The sequence below is a fragment of the Harmonia axyridis genome, chromosome 3 (assembly GCF_914767665.1).
Source record: "Harmonia axyridis chromosome 3, icHarAxyr1.1, whole genome shotgun sequence".
NCBI lineage: Eukaryota > Metazoa > Arthropoda > Insecta > Coleoptera > Coccinellidae > Harmonia > Harmonia axyridis.
Window position 1 is genome coordinate 27663202 of NC_059503.1, and position 21794 is coordinate 27684995.

The 21794-nt window shown below is 32.5% G+C and overlaps 1 protein-coding gene across 4 annotated transcripts; it reads right to left on the bottom strand.

Annotated features, from left to right (window-relative positions):
- Positions 1-762: 762 nt before the first annotated feature.
- On the bottom strand, positions 763-21123 carry LOC123674882 (dnaJ homolog subfamily C member 5-like). 4 transcript variants are annotated; one of them, XM_045610021.1, is made up of 7 exons: positions 20891-21093; positions 19828-20119; positions 14632-14763; positions 8403-8453; positions 6205-6367; positions 3133-3153; positions 763-2016 (listed from the first exon to the last, which is right to left on the bottom strand). In XM_045610021.1, exons 1-7 carry the CDS (start codon positions 20911-20913, stop codon positions 1976-1978), a joined length of 723 nt encoding a protein of 240 aa, XP_045465977.1. In that variant the 5' UTR covers positions 20914-21093; the 3' UTR covers positions 763-1975. The 4 variants fall into 4 exon arrangements, with proteins under 4 accessions (XP_045465977.1, XP_045465978.1, XP_045465979.1 ...); XM_045610022.1 differs by lacking the exon at positions 3133-3153 and having other exon boundaries at positions 20891-21123; XM_045610023.1 differs by lacking the exon at positions 8403-8453 and having other exon boundaries at positions 20891-21098.
- Between the last annotated feature and the right edge of the window lie 671 nt (positions 21124-21794).

The following is a 21794-nucleotide window of genomic DNA, read 5'->3' on the forward strand; positions in this document are numbered from 1 at the left end:
AAGCAAAAGAACTAATAATAATATTTTTGTGTCCCAGATTACAAAAATGTTATCCTTATTCCGATGATTCCATTAGTTTTGGAGAAAAAATTCAGTGTATGCATATAGTATCATCCCTCAATTATCTATATAATTAAAAAAATGATGGAAAAAAACCGTTCAAATTCTTATTATATCTTCTTGAACTTTCATATTTCTCTGGCACTCCCTGTAAGTAATCCCAACATAATTTTTCTCATATAGAAGATAGTCAACTCATTTGGGTCACTAACACTCATTTTAATGAGCCACTTTATGTAGTACCCACAAAATTTTAAGAATTTTTTTTTGAATCTTGATATAATACTTATAAAATTTTACTGAACATGTTCTACTAGTTTGCAAATGATTCAGATAAATCAGATGGATAAATTATTGAGAAACAAATTTTCATATGGGTTTTTCTGGCTCAACCAAGGAATTTTGCCTATTAACTGAAATATTAGGACCTTCTAAATTTCCAGTATCTAGTACATTCCTTTCGAAAGTAATGGTACAAGCCGTGTATGGACAGGAGGCCGCCAGAATCAATTTCAACCTCAACCAGCAGGATTAATTAAGACATGAAATCTCGCTATTCGCCTGAAAAACTACACAAACAGTTCAGAAATAGAAAAAAGACAGTTCAAAGTTGAATAACAGTACAACAGTCATATTTGAAATTCTAGTATTGAATAGGACTCGAATAGGAATATTCTTTTCAAAGTAGAAATAATAAACACATAGTGTCTCGTTAATTTATTCATAATATACACAGATATAGCTCTAGTAATTACATACCTAAGCTAATTTTAATATATAATAATAATATGACTCAACATCTAATAAACGTTACATATTGATTTTATTCAAATTGAAGAAGTTTCCATTCACAGAGTACTCGGAAGATGGAATAATGCTCATTTTGTGAAAGGCACAGGTGGAATAATGCAATTGAATTTGACAGAAAAATTGATGTAGGATCAGTTTGTGCAATTTATAAAATGAGCATATAAATTTAAAAAAGGTTTTTAATAGCAATCCATCGATAGAAACCTCTCCAAAATTGACAACTTGTGTGTCCAAATATTATACATAAGTGTCCCATTAAGAAAATTAATTCAAACAGTATTGATTAAAAAAGAGATACATTTATGAGCCACTAGTTGGTTTTCCTCAACTAACCAATCAAATTGAGAAACAAAAAAAAAATAAAATAATAATTTACAATTAAAAAAATGAAGATTAGAATTCCTTGAGTGTAATTTGAGTTCAATTAAAAACAACATTACAAAGAACTCCTTTCTTGCACCAACAATGAATTTTATCACATAATCATCAGCCAAAATAATAAAAATGGCACTACTCAAAGTACATTCAGTTGTCTTCTACATAGAACCAACCCTTTTTTCACTGGCTTGAATTACTTTATTAATCGGAATGGAAATATCTCAACAATGAATCTTGAAATATTTCCAAAAGCAGATTCAAAGATTGACAACAACTTGATTAGTTGTTTCTTTAAGCAATGGTAAAAGTGTTCAATAAAAAAATCTGCTTTTGAAATGAATAACTGCCAAAAAAGTTTATTGTATACATCAAATCAACAACTTCCAATAACACAGCAAGATGCAAAAAATTGTTGATTTCCAATTTGCCTAGTATCAAAGTTAACTGGGAAAAAATCTGCATAATAAGCATCTTTAGAACCGTAAAAAATTTATGAATTATGAACTAAGGAAGAGAATTTCAAATAACACAAATACTGAGAAATAGAACAAATGGGACATTATTTGGTGGTTATGAATTTTTCAATTATTCAAAAATTTTTAACGATCGTTTACACTTAACTTACGTTTCGATAATCTGAAATTTGAATATAGATCTAGGCTGATGTGGTGTGGTTGCGATAAAACGCCTTATGCTTTCCTCACTACACTCCGGCATTAATTCTCTCTCACCACTGCTGCTGATTAGGAGGACATGCTGAGCTCATTCCTGAATAAGAAGATATTTAGCTTTTTGCGCAGATGGAGGAAATGGTAATATAAAATCAGGATTTACAAAAAATTTAATTTGATGAAAATACTATTTTTAAGGACTTTAAGTTGTGCTTGTGCGACAAAAACACTGAAGATTTAATTCTATGGTTTATTATTTCCTCTTATATCAAATAATATTGAACTTGTATGAACCGAAATCATATATTGAATATTTTGGAAGATTTGAATTCAGGTTATTCTTTCCAGATATCCTTCTATAATACTCATGAATTCATAACTTGGCAACTATCTATTTGCTTGAAAAAAGAAATTAATGAAATTATATTCAGTGTCTTCACACGCTTTAAGTATCTCCATTGTTAGTCTTGTGTGTATTATCCAATGATATATTTTACGTCACACGGTACCTGTACTTGTGGAACCAACCCTTATATTACTCAAGGAAATGGACAAGTTGAAAGATATAATTTGGAAAACTATAATATTGACTTTGAAATCTCGAAACTTAGATTCAAACTACTGGGAAACTGTTACAAAATCACTCCATTCAATCAGATCGCTTTTGTGTATTTCGACAATTGAAACTCCCCATGTATATGCTGCCATATAAGTTTACCCAATGGAAGAGAAATAAACTGTATGCGTTCAACATCTTACCCCATATCCCGAATGTTGTACCGCAGAGGACAATGAAACCATAATTTATAACACGGAAAATTCAGATAATCAGATTACCCATAATGGTGATACTGTCGTTTGAAAAGAATGAGGTAACCAATCCCAAAGAAATAAACATCTTCCTGACTAATTGAGATTTTTCTTTGATTTTCAAGTCAAGAAGAATGTCCTGATAACTAATATTCATCACCCTTCATTAATATACAGGGTGATGATACTAATTTATCAGGACATTCTTCTTAACTTAAAAATTAAAGAAATCACTCAAGTAGTGACTGATACTATGACATAACAAATTGTATAATTACAATTATACCGCTATTGCCGGTTGGAAATAATAAACCAAAACGAAATTCAATCTTTTTCATCAAAAATATTGTTTTAGATTGTATGATTATACATTAAAAAAAATCACATTCAAATGACGTCATACCTTGTGGTAGAATACGGGCATCTTACATGTGAAAGGGTAGCACCAAACATTTATTGAGTTAGCACAAATATAACAAATAACGTAATATATGAGAAGCACAATGAGACACAAAATATTAGTCTATTATCGTGATTGAAGTTTTAAAAAAAGATTTTGCATTGTATACTTAACAGTTGTTTTTCAAATAGAATAACTTGAATTTTTCGAGTTTTATCAGTTTTATGAATCATTCAGAAAATGCAAATACAAACATGATAGGTATTTGATTACACCAAAATGAAAATAAAAATCACAATACAAGAAATATAAGGAAAACTGAAATAAAAATACATAAAACCAAGAAAAGCATACACTCATTACTAAGAGTATAATAACAATGAAGTTTTAGAACTCATTGCTAATTGGTGGAAATAATTTTTCACTAAATTATCTGCATTTTTAAAGACACAAATCGGTATCAATTAAATTGAATGAAACACAATGATTTCCACAAATATTTGTGGAAATCATTGTATTTTATTTGATCATGAATTTCCATCAAGTAAGAACCAAATCCAGTAAATCAGTATCAATAAATTTTATATAAATTTAAATAAGTAACATCTCTCTATGCATCAAGAATGCTTGTAGAAAAAACTTGCTTCGACGAATAGACTGATTGAAAACAATTTTTTTTTCTTTTCATATTAGCTAACTCGTTATTTATTCTTCATTCCTGAAACTTGATTGTTTTTTATTTCAGTTTTTTTTTTGTATGTTGTTTTTTGATTAGCTACAAATATACAGGGTGAGCCACGGTCGATGTTTCCCTGGACATTGGCGGAGAACGAAAGTTGCGATTTTATTGAAAATTGCGTTTCATTAGTAAGGAACCACTGCTTTATCGATCTGAAATATTTTCAGAGTTGCGGTGTTGTCCCTTATTTAACTACTAACAACTTCGATATTTCAAATAGAACATTCTGTATATTATTACTTTTTCGGTTTGCCATTGCCTCTTGATAATGTATGTGTTAACTTACTTATCCCTATATCTAGTTTTTTTCGAGTAATTTTGTATAAGAGAGCTTTATCACTCCTTGGAATCCTAGTAAGTTGAAATTTCGGGTATCCAATCACCCATGAATGTATAATGTACGTGAAATAAAATACTATCAGTGTTCAGAATCCAAACAAATAAATTGTCATTCAAATTAGTACGGTGTCGTTGAAGGAATTGGCTTATTTTCATAAATAAGAGTATTTGAGGAACGATTTCAGTATTAATTGATAGACAGAAGGAACGAGGATAATACCAGTAAGTTTGAATCCTGTATCATTCCTCAGATTTTGTAAAAAGTCGTGTTTATTAGTTGAACTTTAAAATCGAACTTACTGGCATTAATCTCGTTCCTTCTGTCTATCAATTAATAGTAAAATCTTTCCTTAAATAATCTTATTTATGAAAATAAGCCAATTTCTTCAACGACAACGTACTAATTTGAATGACAATTTGTTTGTTTGGATTCCGAACACTGACAGGAGAACCAAAAATGGCGGTGTGTGACGTCATAACTAATAGAGCGTATTTAACATTAGTTAGATGCATAGAATCCCTGGTGTATGTACTGATTCGATTTTTTTTCAGACTTTTTGAGATATCCACCTGTTGCTTTGGTGTTCTGCTTCACCAGAGTTCTGTAAGGAGGAAACACTGATTTTAGACTTTAAAAAACTTTCACAATAAATTACAATTCAGTTCCTATAGAATTTTCAATGACAGAGTATAGAAGATTGTTACGAGCATAGAATAATAACAATAATAAATTTTATTATAATTTAATAATAATAATAATTTTATTATAATTTATTATTGTTCTATACTCAAAGGTCACGAGAGCCGAGAATCGAGAGAAATGTCAAATGTAAACGATGTATGCGCCATCTGAAACAGACGCGATCCCTCGAAATCAAGTAGATATAAATCTGAAAAACCTTCAGCTTTGTCTGAAAGTTTTACAGGTAAAGTAGACACACCATGTTTTCTATGCACCTTATACAGTAGTTTCGAATTCATCAACGAATATTTAATTGATAGAACAGTTCTTCACGTCCAATGCGTATAAATTCCCTGTTGTTCATCGTTTATGAGTCAGGATACACATCTCATTAAACAATTTGCAAGTTCTTACAACAATTTGATCGTATTGGCTGTGGAGAATAAACAATTTCATTAAAACTTGTATTATCATTTATTGCTTTTCATTTGAATCGTTTCCTCATGAAATATTAGTTATATAACAGCAATGTTTTACAGGCGATGCCAATAGTCAAATTATAATCAATATAATTCAATATTTCTATGCCATTTCATGGATATCTAAAACAAATGTGTTTTGATATTGCCCTTAGGATGAAATTTGCTTTTAATTAGGAAACCTTACAATTAACATAGGTATATAAACTTTTTATATCTTCTGAAAGGAAATTTTATTTTCTTTCAATACATTTTATGATATGCATATGATATCATTCCGCTTGAAAAAATCCACTTTTTATCATTTTAGTAAGTCTCGTTGAAGTATGTTGAATTTGAACAAACCTTCACACAGAGACGTATTTTATTTCACGTACATGGTACATGGGTTATTGGATACTGATAATCTACACCCGAAATTTCAGCTTTCTAGGATTCCAAGTACCGGAGTAATGAATTGAATCTGTTTTGTACAAAAAAAAAGAAGTAAATCAATCAATTACTTGAAAAAAACTAGAGATACTGACAAGGAAGTTAATATATAAATTATCAAGAGGCTATGGCATGTTCTATATGGAATATCGTTAGTAGTTTTTGAAAATATTTCAGATCGATAGAGCAGTGGTGCCTACCCAAAAAACCAAATTTTCAATAAAATCCTACCTTCCGTTCTCCGTTAAAATCCAGGGTACCATCGACCGTATCCCACCCTGTATAATTCTGATTACTAGAAGGTATTTCAACTGACAATGATAACTTCAAACTTGGTATCAACTGTTCAGAGGAATGGCATGGAATAAAAAAAAAATAAAAAATTGGTGTACATTTTCACTCACCTGGAGTGTAGACTGGCACATCACCCTGGTTGAGCGATTGACTTTCATTGTAGTTAGGCGGTGGCATGGCGTAGACCGGAACGCTTGGACCCTTCTTAGGAGAAGGCTGAGACGTAATCGGAGAACCTCTGGGTGATCCTGCCTCAGCGTCCGAATGGTCGTCCTGAAAAAAGGAAGTGGCAGTTGAATATCAACTCACAGTTTCAATTCTTCCGAACTATCTAGTCTATATTATATGAATTCCACTGAATAACACGACAGGATGTGTAATAAAGTGTTTATTGGGAAAGTTACATACGTCCCTCTATTAGAGTATAAAGTAGACAAATGTTTTTCTACCGGCTTGGGTCGGAGTCATTTTCTTTCAATTTCTCTAAAATTAAGAAAATAAAATTATTAGAATCATGACCCTCCGATTAATCGAATATAATTTTATGCTCAATTTAAACAGCGGTTTTCGAATATAGTTTTTTACAATTTCTCATAACAGAAGACTCAATAATAAAAAGGTTAATTAGTGCGTATCTCCAGACTCAATATGAGATCAGAGTTGAGATATAATTTTATGATTCGGGGAAAAAGAAATATACGTGCTTTAGAATTGATTTCATATTCCTAGAAGAATTCACAAACCTACACATTTTATGCTTCTAGTTTGTAAATAAAGAGCTGTAAATCATCGTTTTTGTTTTCATAAGGTGAAAATTCTACATACACGTAACACACTTCTTGTTTGCGAATAAAAATCTTTTCTACTAAACAATAATGGAGTCCAACTGTAATGGTTTTTCTCGATGGCAAATAAAATTATGCGAATCACGAACGTGGGGAATTTAACAAAGCAAATGAATATATTGATAATTTTCATGAAAAATATTTGAGTATTTACGTGCTATCCCATTAGGATTTTATGCAATATCATAAATAAATAGTATCATGTGAAGTAAAGTGTCGAGGCATGGAGACCTCATCGATCGAAAAGTCAAGAGTAACAAAGTCCCAGCACGCTATACCTTTGGGTCAAGGGCCTAACCCCACATTTACAGGCATAGAGCTCACAGAACATTCGTCCGACACGGACAAATTTTGGTATTAAAATTTCATAAAAATATAATGCTGAAAACTTTTCGGCCAATTGTTCAAAGACAAAAAATTCCGGGTTTTTCAGACGTGATATAGTCGGTTTTTTAACCTGACGTTACACCTACAATTACGGTAGACATATTCAGAAGATTCTAAGAGGTAGATGCTAGAATGTATAGAATTTCCCATGAATTCTGAATTTAAGGCAAAGTTGATTTTACAACTAGGTGGCGGTGTTTTTAACACAAATGCCAATACTGCAATCGGTATTTTTTTTTTCATTATGAGAAATAATAACTTTTTTACATTGCATCACTTGAAAATCCTTCTTAAAGGAATAAGTGTTAAGTTAGCTCAACTGTTCTCTATACTCAAGTGGAGTTTGAGAGGTATCTATAATTTCTCAACTTTATTTTTTTTCATCTCGCGTGTTAATCAATTTTTACAAGGGATAAGAATATAAAACAAAGAGAATGTCCGAAAAAAAAGAGATTTACCGAAAGAAAACCCGTTGTTTCATTAGTCAATTCCTGTTATTAGTATTGTCACATTGAAAAACTGAATCCTCTAGATTGAAAATCGGGTTCTCAAGTTGAAAATGAGAATTCAAAAATCTTCAAAAGATTAGAAAAACTTGTTTAAAAGCACACTAGAATACAGGAATGGAAGACTTACTCGAAGATCGAAATTTTGTAAGACATTTAAAAAGTTTTAACATTTAAAAAAGTGATAATGAAACATTCATGTAAGTGAAATATGGGTGAAAAAATTTCAAATTGAAAATTCTATTTTTTTTTATACTTAATTAACATCACGAAAAAGCGCATGTTTGAAAAAGGAAAACGCATATAAAAAAAATTCAAGTGAGAAATCGCCTATTTAAAAATATTCTGACCATATACCGGTATACATAAAAAATACCGGTTGGAATAAAAAAATCGCTAAGCATCAAAAATATCTTAACGAACATGCTCACTGTACTAAAACTTACGTACACTCCAAGCACTCAGATTCTTCTAAAAATAAAAATGTACAACTTACAAACCTTTCTCTCAGAACAGATTTTACGACGATTCCACGAACAGAGATATATAAAAAAAAAACTTCCAACTTACCCCCTTTCCTGGTTGACTAACTATCGGTTGCTGACTAGGTCCCTGATCCCGCTGCAAAAAATCGCTACATTTCAGAATAAGGAACGAAAAATAATGAGAAGAGAATCTGTGAAAGTACGATAAACGAAAAAAAAAACAAACACTAACGTTGCGTGACGATGAGGTGACAAGAACGTCTTGAAACACCCTTGGGACGTTATTCAAGACGCTCCCGAAAAATAGGGATGCTAGATATACTTGTTTTACCTTGATTCAGCCCCAAGACGTCTTCTAGATCCGAAAGTGGAAAGAAAAGCAGCGTGAGGAAAAGCGGAAGGACTTACCTTGGCGGAAGAGAGAAGAAACACCTACGTTACAGAAAAAGAGAGCAAGGAGTAGCCTCAGAATCGTAAGACCATCGCCGTGTATCAACTAGTTCAGTAGATTGTCATTATCAGCATGCACAAATTTTTGTCTATTCTGGTATCATTTCAGCCAAATGCTACTTTATTGTAATAATGGCAACCTACTTTTTTATTATTATAATATATGCTTTGATGGTAACATCATTTTTTAAAAGCACGCTTACTTCTACGACGAGGAAATTCCTATTTTCTGTGCGACATCGTAAGTACCACCATTAAAGAAGAATATTTTCCCCTTGAAAATTGGGCAGATTTCCAGGAAATATACATAGTGTCAGTATTAGTTTAAACATAGAAGGAATTATTTTATCAACTAAATTTTTTGGCAACAGTTTCTAAAATTTCTTGAAACTCTTCTTAGAGCTACTGCCTTTTGTAACCTTCAATACATTGAACCTCACAGTTTTTGATAGAGGTCTGCATTCTCTTATGGTTACTACATCTCCAATTTCAGAATGACTATATTTGAAGTATACCCGACATATTCAAAGATGATATGGTAAGAAACAACCATTTCATCTTAGTTTTTGTAAAGAAAACGGTCATTCAAGGCCAGCACAGATATTTTCAATTATTTCGCCTTTGTCTACTAGTGTTTAACCTCGAAAGATGCCTCCACTTGAAGACTTTACAACACACAATTTTAGCGCCTTTGAGAGAGGTAGAATTGTTGTATATCGAGATGTTGGTTTATCTAACGTGAAATTAGCAGCTGTACTTGAACTGCAATGTCGATAATGCATATGGAAGGTGAAGGAAGCATATCACAAAATAGGCGCTTAACTATATTCACCTATGAAATAATTAGCTAATAATTGTCAAATGGTTGACCAATGAACGATAATAATGAAAAATCATTATTTCAAACTTGTTACAAAATATTGTCGAATTAAAAGTATTAAAACCTTTAGACTTATTTCATACAATCCACGTTACTTTGACTTGAGAATATGAAAGGGGTTTTTCAAAAGGAACAAGTTTTTTTCAAACGAAATAAAACAAAGAATTCCGAATCAATAAATTGGAAAGAGTGAGGTTTCGCCATTTTTCTTATTTTATTGAATCGGTGGTTGTAAGACGAAAAATCTATAATTTCGTTTTAAACTGAGCAGTTACGTGATGGAATTTCCTCTCAACAAGCTAGCACTCTATTACACATGAAATTCATCATACACCTTTTCAGGGATGGGCTATCGATTTTTATCAGAAAATGGAATGTGTTATGAACTCTAACTGATGGTGAATGAAAGTAAACATCCTGAAAGTACAGGTCTTATGGGGACCTTTTGTATACATAGGTATTTCCGTTTTTGTGCTAGTGCAATATTGATTTAGATTCGAATAGAGACCTGTCCGAAATTTTCGTCGACAATTTGTAGAGGGGTTTACCAATGAGAGGTTTCATTTTGATAATAATGATAATAATATTTCGAGAGGAATCAATGGATGTTTATTTCATTGTAAAGAGGAAGGTATGTCATTAATGATGGAAATTGATATCAGCCAAAAGGCCACGGTTGCAGCATCTTTTTTATGAAATTTTTCATGACCAATTCGCACACTTGCTGCTGTATGTACTCGATAACTTCAGGAATTCCATCGTTTTTAAGGACTTGAATCGATTGTGGAACATTGGCATAGACCTTATCTTTCTCGAGGCCCCAAAGAAAAAGTCCCAAGGTGTTAAACCACAAGATCTCGGTGGCCAATTATGGTCACCTCTTTGAGAAATAACACGCCAAGAAAATTTCCTAGAAAAATTAGGATTATTTCATTGCTTGTGTGGCACGTAGAGCAGTCTTGTTGAAAATAAACGTTGTCCAAATCAATATCTTCCAGACCTAAATCTTGAGTGCCTAATTCCCAAGATCGATTAACCTAGGTTTTCGTCAACACTACGGACTACAACAGCAATATTTTCAATTGTTCTTGAGTGACGACAACGGTATCGATTCCTCACTTACTTGTCCCAACAAACTTTTCTACCAGTTTCACTATTGCCGGCCGAAAATCTGCTTCACGACGGCCCAAAAATGCTTTAGTTTTACGAACTGCGACTGCAGAATTTTCACCATTTTTGGAGTGAATTTCAACAATTCCAATCCGTTTTTGAAGCCTGTATCATTCCATTTTCAGTAATGGCGTAGGTTTTACTTGTCAAATGTCAAAAGATGACAGCTGTCCAGATAGCGGGGTATTCGAAATGAAGCCCCTCATTGGAAAAGCACCTCTTGATATAATGCAAACGGTTGCTAGGAACATTAGTGGAAAACGGAGGTCGATTATTTGCTAAACAACGACAGAGATGATTAATTACATATATGATTAGATTCTACCAAACAATACGCCAGTGAGGTCGAGTGAAAAGTAACGAAATATTGAAATAAACATAAAAAGTGATAAGGTAACTTGAGGATCATTTTAAGTTCCTTTTTTATGTGTCTAAACTGAAAGATAGTACACTCATTTTCATTAGAAGTGTTACACCCGAAGAAATGCTTGCTTTGATGTTTGAATAATTACTGTATTGTTGAAATATGCTATGTAATTGTAATATTCGATAATTTTTCGAGAAAACCATATAGCTTTTTTATATTATAACTAATTAGTGCAATTGTAATGCATATATTGAGAAAAGAACATGAAAAGAAAATCAAATGGTCAATCAAGACGTGGCCGTAAGGCGTCAAGATAGGCGCTTCAGACAACTAGTTCTACAAAATCCTTTTGCTACTTCGAGACAATCTCCGACCAAAGGTTTGGAGAAAAACGTAGGCCTACTATATATCTACACTATACTACACTACAATCAAGCCTTCAGATTTTTTTCATACTATTCACTTTAGCAGACTACCATCAACATTTGAACTGTAGCAGAGAACAGAAGCGTTGCGAAACTGGTGGCACTATGTCCTTAGCGAAGGCAGCGCCAAGGTGATATTAGTTTGGAGTTCAGAGACATTTACATAAGACTGTTTGATTGATGAAGTGGAAACTACTTATCACCAAATATTTTTATATGAAGCACTACGACTATTGTATTGTAGGATGATGTCCCCCACAAATGTTGCTGCCTTATCTAGATTGTTATCCAAACGTCTTTTGTGGGCAAGTAAACACTCATATCTATATTACTAGACGAAGTATGAACCCTATCATTTTGTCAACGTCTAGAGGTGTACAGGAGTCCACTCAGTTAGGAAGTCGCCGAACACATTTTATATTTTATATAATTTTATATAAAATTATACCTTAGTAAATGTCTTTCATTCGTAATATAAGACGGCCAAAAAATAGAGTTGAATGAATTATTTCTTCTGTTTGTAACACTTCTAAATAATTTTTTTTAGTTGATGTCGATTTCTGGAGAATTTAATGTTCTGTTACATCTTTTTCATGGTGCGCATGATGTTGTCATCATAGAAATCATTAAATTTGGTTTCAAGAGGCCGAACACTACAGACTTAACTATCGTTTAAACGGATTGCACCACATTCTTGCACATTGATCCGAGTAAACGGTTTGAGGTGGAAGATATTCAGTCTTCCGATAGTGACTTGTGAATGTATATGGTGAATAGGGTTTATTTATAGTTGGATCAAGTTGTCAGATGGAAATTCACCAAATTGAATTATATTGGTTATGTTGGTTCATTATTTTGAATATATATTATTATTACAAAAAATATTAGAGTTTAGGCAATGGCTATAACCTCACAAAAGTGCTATAACTCAAAAATAATTATATTGGTAACAAAATAAGTGCTATTCTCGTGAAATGTCAATATTTTCTCAGAGGAGGAGGAGGAACAAAAATAATGTGCGGTGTTGCCAGAACGATTGAATGGTCAGTAGAAGTTAGGAATATCACAATAATTCCAAGTTTCAACGAAAGAAGTGCCTACTTAAATAGTATTTTTGTAAATTCTCACAAAATCAAAGTTTTGCCTCTTTTGTAATGATTTTTTTCGGAATATTTTTAAAATACATTAGGTGCTTCGAAGGGATACCATATCATCAATTCTTTCGCGAAAAACGAAAAGTTACCAAAATAATTGTTTTTTTTTTCATCTGCAAATTAAAAATATTGAAATACTTCAAAGTAGACTGTTGTTTAAAGAATTATGTGAAAACCCCATCAAAATCGGTGATTGGTAAGAAAAAATGTCTCTAATTTCGTTTCGAACTGAGCTGTTACATGGTGGTGTTCCACACAACAAACACACAATTCACCAAAAAATACTGGCTCTGTAAGTCTTGAAATTTTCCCTTTTCAATTTATAAGTATGTCCACTCAAACATTGGTCAATGTTCATTGAATATAAATTACTTAGACCAATACTTAAAATGTTGCATGTTGAGACAGTCTCTCAATGTCTATAATTTTTTTTCAACCTTTGGTGAATTGAATTAAAAAAATAAGTCTGATCATGGTCCTGAACTTTAAAAGCTCTTCTCAAGTTTAATATGTAATTTAAAATTGTATCGGAAAACAAATTAATGAATTTACAAAAAAATTCTCAGAAACTATACAACATAAACAAGTAAATTTTGATGCGAATGAGAATCTGCCAATAGTTAGCAGACAAACAGTTGAAAGGTATCCAAGGTTGGAAGGTAATCGGGTCGCCCTTAATACAGTAAATTTTGGATTGACAGGTGTAAAAACTTGTATATATCTATCAATCAAACTGTTGAGCGATTCAAATCTGTAGTGTGTGGCCTCCTTTTAGTATCGACGAAATTAATTTTTTTATAAAATTTTGAGAAGAACTAATGTACAAATTAAATAGATTAGTTGAAAATTTTAATAACAATGGAAACATAACAATTAAATCAATGAAAGAAATATTAGCAATAAACAACGCCTTAATACATCTTATCAGTAGGATAAAATCAATATAATATATCTACTTAAATTTCCAGAAATCCTGATTTTTTTAGAACTCAATATTTCAGTTGAATGAATTCGAAAAGTTATATGTAAAAAGTAATCCAGCATATTCAGCAGTGTTACATCAAGTTTTCTTATTTTGTTTCCCTTTCAGTAACTAAACAAAAAATGCTATTGATTTAACAAACATTTCAGAGATGTTACTGCAGAATATTTTTTTTCATCAATGAAAAAATGATGGTAACAATATTGCCCAAAAGGATAACATTCTAATTAAAATTCAACAGAGAAAATGCTTAAGAAATATAAATTTATATATTTATATATTATTATAAAAGAGTGCAAAATTTTTAAAAATTTGAAATAATTCAGTTATTTCTATATAATACTCTGGTACTTATCCTCTAAAGAGGCTATTGCTGACTAGGTGTCACTTTGTTATCACAAAGTAGAAATATGCCAGTAAAACAGAAATGGCTCAGTCTCAAATACCTGCATTTCTCCTTACAAAGTGAAGGCAGGTATTTTAATTCCATTCCTGACAGAATTATATATTGCAGATGAACAGTTTGCGAGGATGATAGTCTATGGAACTCTTATTCTTATAATCTAATATTTGCCTAATCCTATAATTGATTTTCAATAAAAGGAAACATTAAAAAAAAAAAAACATTATTTTATGGCAATGATGATTCACAAAAAAAATTTCAAACTGGAATCCCCCACTATCAACAATATATATGCTCTCGCACCAAATAGTTCAATAGTCCTCAACTATAAATGCCACCAGAAGAGACGCCTTTTAACTGTAGAGACATATAAAACCACAACGATTTGCGTTTCAATCTTCTATAGTAATAGCGCCACAACTTTTGCAACACTCGAAAGCAAAATAAAGCAAACACCAAGAGAAACGCGATTAAGACACTTACGTTCAAGGTATGATAGTCGCCAGTCTCCTCCGGGGACTGGGGTCTACACTTTCCGCAGCAGAAGTTGCAACAACAGCACAGGCAGCAACAGCAATAGCAGCAGGTGGCAATGCCGCAGAAGACAAATAGTGCCTGAAAATAAAACAAAATTGTAGGTTATCGTTCACAACTTAATAAAATAAAAGGACCTCTCACTCTTTTAGTACCTCAAATGCTCAGACATAGGTAGCGAAACATTAACATCTTTATGGAATAGAAATAACTTGATCTCTTTTAATTTGATGTTCTAAGAGTGCGAGAGATTTTTTTCAAATAAATAATATTCATTTCTGTTAATATCAACATTGGATTCGATATATTTATCTCTAGCAGGTACAGAAAAAAAAACAATAAAATCATCGCATTTGAATGTATGACCTCAGCAATAGGCTTTATAACACCCTTTGATCAAAAATCTCAAAATTTCAAATTCGCAGACACTTTATGAGAAAGAAAATTACCGGTTTCCGACACTTTTACCTGCGTGGCGCATGTCAAACTTCTAAAACACAACCAGGTCGAAAGCACACCGGTACCAAAGCCGGCAGTCATGCCGAATCAACATAACACTTTGTCACCCCAACAGATTGAACATTCGAATCGAAATTTGGCATCCAACTGACAGGTTCAACTTATCTCTAGAATGATAAAATGAGCCCCTGAAGTAACAGAGTTCAGTAGGTTTGTAATTGCGTCCAGAATTTCGATAAGGAAATGAGAAATATCGCCTTCTTATCGGAACGAAAACGGAATGTTCGATAAGTACCACTCACCTGTTTACATCGTGCACTCTCAAAGAAAAAACATACGATATAAACTGAATCGGAAATATAAGAGGAAAAACTCTGTTAATGTTAAACGGAAGAATGTCTTGAATTTGACTCGAAAATGTATGGATCACACGTTAGTAAATCAAATCGTTTCTTCATTTTAAATTGTAATGCCGGACAAGTATCAACCGGCGAAAATTTTTTTTTATTCTTCAATTAGATACAACAAGGCGACATTTAGCTTGAAGCTACTATTACATGTAACCTCATCATATCATAACATCCATGACCTAGCCGGGATTCGAACCCGGGTACCTTCAGCATCACAGCCGTCTCCCAAACCACTGTGCCACAGAAGGTAGTTCTGTGATTTGGTAATAACAGAATGAATAGCGAAACTAAAGCACATAAGTAAGCTCAGTAAACAGGAGAGCAAAAATTATTAATTTTTTTTAAAGCCACGTTCATTACTTTGACTGACTCATTCGTTGACCAAAACACAAGTCGCCTACTCAATTTGATCTCATCATTTTAATTTATGGACGCTCTAAAGAACATAACTTGCCTTATATTTATAATAAATACCAAACTTTGGCGAGCTTGTTGACTTATGTGCTTCAGTCTGACAACTCGAGATTTATGGTCTCACTGTAAATATGCCTTCGCTTTTTATAATTTTCGCTATATGTAAATCAATAAACGAATTTTAGGCAAAATTTATTTATTAACCTATCAATCGAGCTAATATTTGAAATACTATAAATCACGAACATTTGCAAATTTAGTTTTGTGGTTAAGGAGTCTCTAAATAAATATTTCCTATTCCAGAACTAGTTTATTGGGATCACTTTTGCGCGCTCATACCGGAGTAACAACGGGCGAATAGTCGAGCATTCGACTCTTCTAAATTCGAATTTAATAATTTATATTCATCTCATAACGTAACAAAAATTCGAAGGAATTTTCGACAATGCCTATGTTTCACAATTCAGTTCTACTATTGAAAATCGGAATGTTTGAACATTTGAATATTCGGTGAAGATATACTTCTGAATACCACTGGACTCTTCTTATATACTCGACAATTCGAATAAAATATCAAACGATTAAACGTAAAATTTTTTATCTAAGCGAGATATGTATTCATTAATAATTATTTGATTCCGTTTTCAATCAATTTCCGTTAGTTTGACGATCTTATCGAATGACGTTAATATCCTAAACTCTTAAGGTATTACTGATTTTTTATGAAAAAAAAGTTGCTTCGAATTCTTAGGGGAAACAACTTCCTATGTTGTTTGTTCTGAATAATTCAGAATCCACACATTGAATGTAATATACATATGTTCCTTCAAATGATTGTTCTATCATTTCGTCACAATGTCCGTAATTTTCTAATTTTGAGACGTGAATGGTCTCAAACGATAAGGTTCGACTTACTGTCTACGAATTCGCCCACAAATTTAATTCTGGCCGTCCTTCCTCAAACACGATAACTCTCGAACGGAAAGACCTAAAAACTTGAAATGTTCAGGGTAGGTTCTGATCTTGAATACCCCAATTAAGTTCATTAATGGGCGAAATCCCACTATGAGTTACATCATAAGGACCAATTCTAATAGAGATGATTCTAATCTTACACCGCATTTTCAGTCGCCTTTTTAACATTGTCTATCATAGAACATGAACAGAGTAGCAAAAAGGACAACAAGATTGGCTCCGTAATAACGCTCCATAGTCCTTGTGAACAAAGTCTTCCGTTTTTTAGAAACATGTTTTCATACGAAAAAACATAATTATATATGCTAAACAATGATTTAACAATATGTAGATAGCGCGTAAAGAGGGAGAGATAGAGGAACCGATTCCAGAATAGAAGTGAGACCCATGACATTTTCCTTAGCTGACTGAAATCGCTACATATTTTTAATTGGTTCTTCATAATCATAATACTATTAGGTAAAATTCAAACGTCTTTATTCTCTTCTTTATGATCACGTGACCGGAGACCGAAGACTTTAATACACTAAAATTTCTTTTTCGGATCTGTCGCCAATAATTAGAGAGAAATTAACTTTATTGATAATATAATCAATCGACCTTAGTCTTCCAGCCAGTTGTGGACAAAACTAATTTTTGTTTGAGAAATTATATTATAAAGACGTAAGTATTGGAAGTGTTGGTAGTCAATAGTTATTTGTCTTTTTTTATAATCTCCTTAAATTTTCTATGGTTTTGAACTTTTGCATCAATGATTTAATAATACGTAGATCCGCATTTGGGCGATGAGTGGAGAACATAAATACAACAGAAAAGAGAGAAAGGTTGAGTCTTCAGTCACGTGACCATGAACAGCATGGATGGTAGAGATTTCAAAAGTGAACTGACCCAAATTGGGGGCGCTATTGTAGCTAGAGGGTGAATTTCATGAGAAACGTCATAAAGAAATGATAGATAAATCAAAAAGTAAACAAGGATGAAAGTATATTCGCCTTCATGGATTGGTTACCCTCTAGTTACACTAGTGGTTCGCCTTCTTGGTTTGGTTACCTTCTAGCTACACTAGCGCCTTATAATTTCCCTTTCTGCTGGACACTCTCTCAACAGTTCTACCATAAGAGATTATTTCCCTTATCTCTTCCCTCCATTGAAACAATTTCAAAGTCTGCCAACGAATGAATTGAATTTTGATTGGTTCAATATGCAGAACCAATCAGAACTATGTTGTGACTCAAGTCAGTCCTATGCTGGAGCCGATTCCTATCCCTCTCTCCCTAAATTAGAGTGGATTTCCTGTGATTATAGGTGCTTTCCAGCCAACGTCAGGAGCTCCTCGGTACAGCTCCGAAGCGTACCGAAGCGCACTTGTATTGTAGTGTGCCAGTAAACAGGGCGTCGAGCCCTCGCGTTACCTTCCCCTTTCCTCTGAAGCACCCCCCGCATTTGCGGGGCTTCGAGCACTGACAGGTGTGAGAGAGAAAGAAGACCGTTACTTCGCATAAAGTACGAGACAGCTGTAGAACACGCTGGTTTATTTACGTTGAATTTGACAGTTTCGTTTTGGCGCGTTCCACTCATAGCAAGGGCTCGAAGCTCTAGTGCGCCGAGCCCCGGGGTGACACGCACCTGACTGGAAAGCAGCTTATAAGTAGCGCTTAGCTTGTACCATATCACTAACATTTGTTTAAATACTTCGAAACTCGAAAAAAACTAAGCGCTACTTGTAATCACTGAAAAACAACTCTAATTTCTCCACAGCACTCTTGACCATGAATTTAAATGAACGCACGTTACAAACATATACATGTAATTGCAACTCGGTCGGATCTGTATTTATTGATATATGAAGTATTTTTACAATATTGCCTGAAATTATTATTTGCCATATAAATGCAATATTTAAATTCAATTTTATCTGTTGTTCTCAAATTATCAGAAAAACGAATTTTTCCGAATATTTTATGACGAATTCGTCATCAAGATTTGTGACGAAATGATAGAGTTCAGTTATTGAGCGCTTAAATTGGGAGAACAGATTTACATTCAATGAGTGGATTCGAAATTATTCAAAACAAACTTAGGTAGTTGTTTTCACTAAGAATTCAAAGCAACTTTTCTCATAAAAAAAACAATAATCCTTTGAGAGTTTTACAATAATAACATCATACTATAAGATTGTCGAAAACTAATGGAAATTGATTAAGAACAGAATCAAATAATTAATGAACACAAATTTCGCTTGGATGAAAATGTTTAAAAATAGATAAGAAAAGAAATTATTTCCCAGAATGAATAATTGATAATATAAAATGGAAATTCTAATTGAAAAAGTTTTATAGGTTTTTCTAAATTTGACTGATTGTATGCAATTTAATCTTTGAGGAATTACATGTTTTTTAATATTTTAATGAAACTATAATTGACTGTATGAAATGAATGAAATAAAAAATAATCCATAATCAGAAAAAATAGTATTATCTTCAGATATACAATGATGGATTAGTTCATAGAATATCAAATCCACTTGAAAAACTGTATCAACTGAAATGGGATTTACACCCACATCAAAAACAGAGATATGTACTATTATCAAGTCACTTCTTTTTATAAACTTTGGTGAAAAGATAAAAAATTACTTCCTTCGCATTTGCAAAAAAAGTAAAATAATAATAGTAAAATATACACTATCTAAGAAAACCATGGATACTGTAAATAGAGAAATCAACTAACTGATTCCTTTCCACAAGCTTTCATTAATTCAGAATAATTTACATAGGTCATACACAAATAGACTTAAAAAAGTAGCAAATATCTAAAGGACATTAGCGTTCCAATAAAATTTCAATTAAAAGTCAATATGAAAAAACTAAGATAAAATTGGACTTACCTTACACCATGTAGATGTTACCACAAAGTAAGTATTGACATTCTCTTCTCCAAACCGTTCCGCTATATATAACCCTAATGAACCGTAATTGTCATAAATGCTCCTTTTCGTTGGATCACTGAGTATAGAATGGGCATGATTAACGTCTTTGAATTTTTCTGTAGCTTCTGGATTATTCGGGTTCTTGTCAGGATGGTATTTCAAGGCAAGCCTCCTGTAAGTCTTCTTAATTTCATCGCTAGTGGCAGTCTTAGGTAATGCTAAGGTTTGGTAGAGGGAATCTCCCTGGGTACTGAAATCATAAAGCCTTCAGCATTCACCGCAACATTCAACATAAACAAATGATTTATGAACTAGTTGTTCTTATAAGAATGTAAAACAAGTGCTCTTGTATTTAAATTCAACATATTGTTGTGTGAACCAAAACTTTGGTCTTTATCAGTTCCTCAATTGCTGCAACTACATGATTATTTCCGGAAAATTATCGGGTTTGAACGATTCTCATGCGCGAGGAAATTGAGGAAGTCAATTGCTTTTTACACCATTATCAAATATAGGTAGGTATTTTCAAACATCTGATTTGGTAAATTGGGCACACAAAACAATTTCAAGATAAAAATAATCGAGATTCCAAGAAAGTCTAACAATTGTATCTGAAAAACGCTATTAAAAGAAGCAATTTTTTCCCTGTTACTCTGCCAATATATGCAAATCTATGTATTTTCCCACAGAAACCTTTGTATGGTTGATTTCCACAAAAGATGAATAGAAACAAACTAACTGGAACTTAAATATGAGAATTCTGGATCCCGATTGAAAAAATCAAAAATTACTTTCAATCTAAACGAATTTTCCTCATCAAAACCAAAACACATCCATACTTTATATTCAAAAATAATGATGAAAATACCTCCCAGAATAGTTTGTATCAAAACTTTTAATAGCTCAAAAAATAACACACATAGCCCATCGATGAATCAAAAATACTTATTATCAAAACCGAACATGAAATAAATACAACTGAGACGACAATATCATCAGTGTTGGAATATGGAGAACTTACGATAGCTTCCTTTTCGGTTCCATTTCGTTCCTCCCAAACAGTAAGGCAAGCACATAAAAGTCTCAATAAAGCTTCAGAATTATGAAAAATATCAAGCGAATATAAGGATATTTGACCGCATTATTGGGAAAATCGACTGCAGATTTTTGTCAATACAAATCCGCTCGAAGATGACAAACCATAGATTAAATGTATGTATTACCAACCTAACGTTTGGCAGTAAACACCAAAATCACCTAAAGCCGAAATTCTGTAGTTGGATTGACAGAGTGTTAGTAGCGACATATCGATACTTTTCGTTTCGGTACTTTAGTATCGGTATTCGGTATTTGAGTTACCGATACCATGGATGTATCTTCAGAGGACGTAGATTGTAATTAGATGTTGGATTTCTCAAATAATTAATTACGCTATTATAACTCTGGCCATTCAATAAATTACTCGAATAGTTTAATAATAAACTTTCTGATGAATTCAACATCAGATAAAGAAATAAAATCTTGGAACGTTCATGAAAACTTATTATCTTAATTATAGAAAAAATATCTTCAACTTTCTTTTGTTCTAGTAAGAAAGATCTCCTCGCTTGTTCAATAGAAGTTTTTGCGCAAGTTCTGCATATGCTAATTAAAAAATCCCTGATGATTTAAAGTTTTGGATTTGGCGCTTTTCATTATCTTATCTAAAGAATTATTGGTTGTAAATTTTATACGTTCATATCTTTGAAATCTTTTTTTTTTCATTTCAATGAAGAAATTGAAATTCATATGATTTTCGATTTGGGGTATACTTATATAGTACCTTCATAGATTTTTAGGAAACATATCGCCTATGCCTTTATTGGTGACTATTTATTCTGGGACACCTGTATATTTTTCATATTAAACTGATTCTTCTACTCTAT